Here is a 6,817-nt window from a genome sequence, read left to right on the forward strand (position 1 = left end):
TTATATTTATTAAAATATAAATATTATTTTTAATTATTAAAATATAAAATATGATTTTAATAAAATATTAAGTAATTTCATTTCTAACTAGTAATTAATTGTTCTATGAATTTTATATTCTAAAATTTGTAGTTTATGATATACCTTAAAATTTATAATTTTATAGTTGAATTATTAAATTATAATTTGAGTTAAAAATTTAAATTTTAAAATTTTAAAATATTTATATTTTTTGTAATATTTTTTATTGAATCAATAATTGATTCAATTGACTCAATAATTGAATTATTAAATCGATGACCCGAAACCTTAAACGATTTAACATTTGATCTGATTCTAATAACTATAATCGAAAGCATATCCCGAACATTCTTATAGTAATATAATTATCCCACAAATGAATCTCAATTCTTTGATATTCTCAAGGAGACATGTTCTTTGTTTGTTAGCTTTCTAGCTAATGTCAGAGTTAGGATATGCGTCATTGAGGAGAGAAAGGAAATAAAGGTCATGAGTTTATCTAGTTCCTATTGAAGAATAGAAACCAAATATGACCGGTATATGAGGATATAATTAAGGATCATTCCTACTCTGCCTTCAAAGATTGACTTGGTAACATTAGGCTGCTTGAAAATAAAACCACGGTTACCGACCCAAGTTTGAATCTTACAGTCAAAATTTTGTTACCTAATCTTTTCTCTTAAAGCTTTGAACACCCTGTTATATTCAGACAAAATTTTTTAAGGTAGATCAAATAGTTTAACTAAAGTCGAGTTGTTGAAACCGGTTTCAACGACTTGGGAATCTGCAAATAATAATTCCCAGTCATACTGTCTGTCATTAGGAGGCTTGAGATACAATGTAATCCAAATTTATAACAAATTTGAAGATATTTGAAGCTAACAACATGCGAAACGGAAAGAGAGATGCAATGCTTTTTAGTCTTGATATACGTGCAGGTGATAAAAGGGGATAAAGGGAAATGTTCGAAGAAAAAGCAGATGCTTAGACAGGTTAAGAAGTTTGGTTGATAGTATTATAAAAGATCATGGAAAAGCAGTGTAGCATTTCTAATCAATGGAATCTGTCAAAGGTATCCTCTGTACAAGGCTTCCTATATCATTAGCCCTAAACAAAATCTAGCCAATTGAATATAAATCTTGATGTAAACAATGTTCCTTTTCTTTGGTTTCCCTTTTTTTTGGTTGATTTTTTTCTACAGTCAATTTGCCTGTACCGTTGCTTCTGCAATCCCTCGAAGCAATCCAATGACTTCAACAATATCATCAACATAGTATTTTGCCATACTCGGTTTTTGACCAACAGTGCAAGCAAATATCTCTGCTATGGCCGGCAAGGATGGGTTGGCGGATGACCGCGCAATGCTCTCAAACATATCTTCATCTGAACGATCATCTCCTATGCACAGCAGAAAATCCGGTGAATTGCCCCTACTTCTCATGGTTGAGATAAGATTTTCCACAACTATGCCTTTGCTCAGTCCCTGCAGTTCACCAGAAAAAACCCCTTCAATATATTTCACTAGAAACCACTAGCCAATGAATTAAAACATTTTTATAGACTTTCCCATTTCTCAAACATTGAACAAAATCTTGAAAAAATTCGAAAATGTTCTCTAATTGTAGGCATAAGCTTCTGAAAACACTCTGTACCTGTGGCATCAACTCAACTATTTGTTGCCTCCTTTTAACAACAACAGGCTCATTGGCTAGGACATTCTCCAAGTGATCATGAAGCTCCTTAGCTTGGCATAAACCGAAATCAGGGTCGGCATCTTGATGGTGCCAGACGAGTGCACTTTCTTTATTCTCTATCCACGAGCCATCAGTTGCTTCCATGTAAAGTTGCATTATAGGCTCCACAACCCTTTTCCAACTCAAGTCCATAATGCGGTAGGTTTCCCATGGAGAATCTCTAGTCCATCTACCAAGAAAAGAAACGATATTATTAATCAAAAAACAGATATTGCACATATCTACGGATCAAATGAACACAAAGTGAAAATATTACCTAGTAAAGTATCCATGCTCAGCTGCAATACCCAATTTCTCACATGAAGAAAACCACTTGCTCAGAGTATTCCGATCTCTGCCACTCACAATGAAAACAATGTTTTTGGGGTCATCGCATAAACTATTCAAGACCGAGATAACTTCATGACTAGGCCCCTTGTTCACTGAAGTCGGTGGCATCATAGTGCCATCATAGTCCAAAAGGATCAACCGGCTATTCATTCTCCTGTAGGCAGAGTTGAGAGTATCCCCTAACAGCTTCCTGAAATTAGGCTCCAAGGCAACAAGTCTAAATGCTAAACCAAATCCAATTCTCCAATATCTCTTGTAATAATGATCTCTACAAGCTCTCTCAAGGTCCTGATCAAAACTCCGAGCCCAATAAGCAACATCATGGGAGCTAATATACCTGTAATGTTTCTCATGGCGCAAATGTTTCTCTGTATTTGGCATATCAATGGCTGAATACATTGCATTAGCCATTTCACTAATGTTCCATGGATTGACACGAATTGCCCCACTAAGAGACGGTGAGCAGCCAATGAATTCAGAGACAATGATGACACTATTCCTGGGAGGTGAATTTTCATCAATTCCCAGAGCTTTACATAAAGCAGGGCAGCCCTGTCTACAAACGGTATACTTGTACGGCACCAGATTCATCCCATCTCTTACAGGAGTTACTACACAATATTCAGCAATTGCATAATAAGCAAACTTCTCTTGTGTAGTAACTGGTCCCTTAATGAAAATGATTGGCTCGTATCCCGGTTCACCATATTTCTTATTGACCTCCTTCGCTATGCCATTGGCCTCATCCAGAACTTCTTGTACATCCCGGCCTAAACTCCTCGCTGGGTTTGTAATCTGTACTAAAACCGCTTTCCCCCTCAACTCCTGATTCGTTTCCAAGAGCTCCCCCATGGCTGAAAATTTCTGACTAATGCCCTTAAATAAATCCAAATCATCGACGCCCACCATCAAAATTTTCCCCTCATATTTCTCCTTCAATTCCTTTGCCTTCCGAACCGTGCTTTCCTCAGACATAACAGATTCAAGTTGCCCCATATGAATCCCAGCAGGCAATATCTTAATAGTCACAGTCCTACCATAATATTCTAAAGCAATGTGACCCCTATTAGACTCGGAATGTAAACCCAGAATCCTTCTACAAGAAGACAAGAAATGCCTTGCATAATCAAAAGTATGGAACCCAATCAAATCACAATTCAACAAAGCTCTAAGAATGTCATCTCTCACAGGCAAAGTCTTATATATATCTGATGAAGGAAATGGACTATGTAAAAAGAACCCAAGTTTTACCCTACTAGACCTTCTCCTCAAAAAAGCAGGTAAAGCCATAAGATGATAATCATGCACCCAAACATGATCTTCATCTTCATCATCTCTATCGGTCACTTCCAAAACTTTATCGGCAAATATTTTATTGGCAGAGACGTAAGCCTGCCACTGTGAACGATCGAAACGAGGCATCATGTAATGAAACAAAGGCCATAGATAGTGTTTACAAAAACCATGGTAAAACTTGTTCTGCATATCCACAGGCAAAAATATCGTTTCACAACTAAACTTTTCGTGCAAAACTTGAGCCACCTGATCTTGATCAGCTACATCTACATCTGCTTTCAAAGTTCCAACGTATCTCACCTCTATGTCAGGAGGGAAAGCGTCTTTCAGCAGAGCAAGGAGATCGTTCTCGTCAAATTCAAAGCGCCATTCATCGGAGACCGAGTCCCTGGACGCACGTAAAGGTAACTGGTTGGAAACGATGATAACCCTTTTCCGAGACTTGGTTTGCTGATCTTCTTCGAATTGAGAGATGACTCCTGGAACCTTCATGACTCGAGGGATCCGATTCATAACTCGAAAATCATCGGTAGACCACAAATTTAACTGGTCTAAACAACAACCTGAAGCCATGTTTCAAAAAAGGATTAAGCAAAAGAGGCCAAAATTTGTATGTAAATATGCGTATCAAACGTAAAAAGAATCAAAGAACAAAAGGGTAGTCAAAAAATCAATGAAGAAGAACAGACTTCAATTTCTTTTTCTTGTATTGTTTTTCTATAGTTTTTTTTCTCGTTTTTTCCGAGAGGATGCTGCTTAGGGCTTTGTTTAAGGAATTTATAGAAGGCTATTACAAAGAAAAAAGAATCTGGCAGTGACTGAAATCAAAGATATTGATACACATTCCATAGAGCAACCAAAGAAAGAGAAAAAAAATAAGAAAGAGCTCTTAAACAAGGAAAGAAGCAGGCAGAGGATAAGAACGAAAGAGTGAGAGAAAGAGAGAAGAAATTATATGTGTATGAATACGTAAAGGCATTGATTTGGACCGTTCTAATTGGATCATTCTGCACCATTATCTCTACGGTTTGGAACATGAGATTCTGCCCTAAGCGAACCGGACTCTTAATTTCTATTCTGCCTGATGCACTGTTGAGCCGGTTACTTTTATTTTAACTACACTATCCTTTGACGTTTAATTTTAATTTTGAAGTTACAAAAATAAAAGCAGTAATAAATGAGAAATTGGATAGGTAGTAAAACATAACAGTAGGAATTTAAGTTAGTATCTTACTCCATTATCTTTTGAGTAGGTTTAATGTAATTGTGAGATTAGTGTTTATCTAATTGTGTAATTAAATTTTAAATCACTGAAAATAGATGTTATGGATTGTGTTGTATTAAATTATTAAAAAAAAAATAAAGAGATAAAAATAATGATATTATCATTCATAGATGGTCCAAAATTATAAAATAATTGTTATATTTTAGTAGTTATGTCGTTTGTATCTTGATTAATGCATCATCCGTTTTTTATAAATATATCTCAAAATAAACAATTATTTTATTTAATTAATTATGTTATCATTTTATGAAATATAAAAGAAAATACTAAATATTTCATTTATTTCTTTTAAGGTGAATTTTTGCAAAGTTTAAGTTCAATTCTCCACAGTTATAAATTCTTCTTCCTTAATTCTCTTAAGCCTGGGTCTTCTTTGTATCGAAAAAAGGAGGATTAAATCAGACTAACGGCAAAAAAAAAAAATCAGGCATGCAACAATTCTCAACATTCTTTGCACTTTTTTTATTCTCTTTATTTATCTTTGTTTCCTTTCTTTTTCTTGACTAACTTTAGCGTTTGGAGTACTGCTTCTAACTCTTCTTGACCTTCTTCCTTCTTCGTAGCAAGTATGATACACTTATCAATTCAACCTTCAATTAATTTCTTTCCCATTGAATAAAAAAAATGCATCAACAATAATAATTCTTTTAATAAATCACAAATAACAATTGTTTTTAGAAATTAAAACATTGGTAGCATTTTTTCCTAAATTTTTTGACTCAAACATCAATGTGACAAGTTCTCATTAATATGCATAATAAATTGGAATATTCTGGACTAGGTTAACACGTTCATTCTGCCATTACATTTTATAAAATAATATCGTTGATTTTTTGGAATAATGAAATTTTGTATTATTTTTTGTCTCATATTATGTGTCATGCATTAATTTTTACGAAATTTTAAAAAAATTAATTTTAATGTATTTAATATTAAAATTTAAAATTTTTTATAAAATTAAAATGTTATAATCTTTAATGTCAAAAAATAAAAATAATTTTAAAATATAAAAAATTAAATATTTTAGATATTAAAAAATAAAATAAAATTATAAGATATATCCAAAAAAAAAAATGAAACAGAGTGAGCACTAATTATTTATCAAGATTTTATCTAAATGTAAAGTTGTGGAAGCGTGATTGAAGGGGGAGGAAATTAAAGAAAAAAAAATAAAAAAGTCACACGTCAAAGAACAAATAAAATAAAATAAAAGAAACGTGACGTAAATCTTTTCACAGGTTTACTCGGTCAAAAACTTTGTCATCGCTGGCGCTGTCACGTGTACAGATTACAACTTACAACTCTCTCGACGTCTATCCCTCAGATTTTCTTTTGGCTTTTTTTTTTTCCTTTTTTTTTTTTTTCATTTTTACCATATATTTTTTTTGAATTTTAATAATTTTCTATGTCCGTGACATAAATCTTGGACAAAACCCGAACAGATTTTGTTCAATTTCACATGCAATATTTTACAGGTTATAATTATTGCCACGTGGAGTTATTACAGAGGAGTCGTGGCGTGTTTGGTTGGTTCAACAAAGCCAAAGTCACGGACGTGTCTTTGACTGATTACGTGGCTGATTCGCGTATCCTCCGAGTTGTTATTGCCAGCCTCTTAAAAGTTGACATGTAACGCACCAACTTACACGCTTCCTTGATTCTTTTTTTGATTTCATTTGCAAAAGTTGGTACGTTTGCTAAAATGAACGCCACGTCCTCCCCATGACTCAATCCTCTCTAACGCCTTTATAGTTTTGCCCTTTTTATTGAAAAATATTTATGCAAAAAAATTGCCCATCTCTTTAATTTTTTTTTTACATAAAAGTTTAGGTGAGAGATTTTTTTTAATTTAAATTTTAATTAAATTAATTTATACAATTTTTAAAATAAGATCTAATAAATTAAAATTTATGTGTAATTTTTTTTTTATCCTCATGCTATAGCATTATTTGTACTAAAAAAAAAAAGAGAATTTTTCATTCAAGATCAAAGTAGATTGCAGGTTTCAAAGAAAAATTATATTAGATTTACAAATTATTCATTAAATAAAATATAAGTAACAAATCTTACAAATAAAATATTCAAATTTTACCAATTCAACTTACCCTGCTTAACATGTTTCATCTTTCAT

The 6,817-nt window shown here is 32.9% G+C and overlaps 1 protein-coding gene across 2 annotated transcripts; it reads right to left on the reverse strand.

The window, feature by feature from the left end:
* Window positions 1–1,005: 1,005 nt before the first annotated feature.
* LOC111284506 (putative alpha,alpha-trehalose-phosphate synthase [UDP-forming] 11) lies at window positions 1,006–4,325 on the reverse strand. Of its 2 annotated transcripts, XM_089762364.1 has the most exons (4): window positions 4,091–4,325; window positions 2,032–3,964; window positions 1,674–1,944; window positions 1,006–1,504 (listed from the first exon to the last, which is right to left on the reverse strand). In XM_089762364.1, the coding sequence occupies exons 2-4, from the start codon at window positions 3,912–3,914 to the stop codon at window positions 1,223–1,225; spliced, it is 2,436 nt and encodes an 811-aa protein (XP_089618490.1). In that variant the 5' UTR covers window positions 3,915–3,964; window positions 4,091–4,325; the 3' UTR covers window positions 1,006–1,222. The 2 variants fall into 2 exon arrangements, with proteins under 2 accessions (XP_089618490.1, XP_022728905.2); XM_022873170.2 differs by having other exon boundaries at window positions 2,032–4,325.
* Window positions 4,326–6,817: the final 2,492 nt, after the last annotated feature.

Source organism: Durio zibethinus, chromosome 6 (assembly GCF_047325235.1).
Source record: "Durio zibethinus cultivar Kanyao isolate XHJ-2024 chromosome 6, ASM4732523v1, whole genome shotgun sequence".
NCBI classification, from domain to species: domain Eukaryota; kingdom Viridiplantae; phylum Streptophyta; class Magnoliopsida; order Malvales; family Malvaceae; genus Durio; species Durio zibethinus.

Coding starts and splice junctions, on each gene's coding strand:
- LOC111284506 (XM_022873170.2), bottom strand. CDS start 3,974: ATGGCTTCAGGTTGTTGTTTAGACCAGTTAAATTTGTGGTCTACCGAT. Junction 1,945..2,031: donor GAGCATGGATACTTTACTAG/GTAATATTTTCA, acceptor TTTTCTTGGTAG/ATGGACTAGAGATTCTCCAT. Junction 1,505..1,673: donor TAGTTGAGTTGATGCCACAG/GTACAGAGTGTT, acceptor GGTGAACTGCAG/GGACTGAGCAAAGGCATAGT.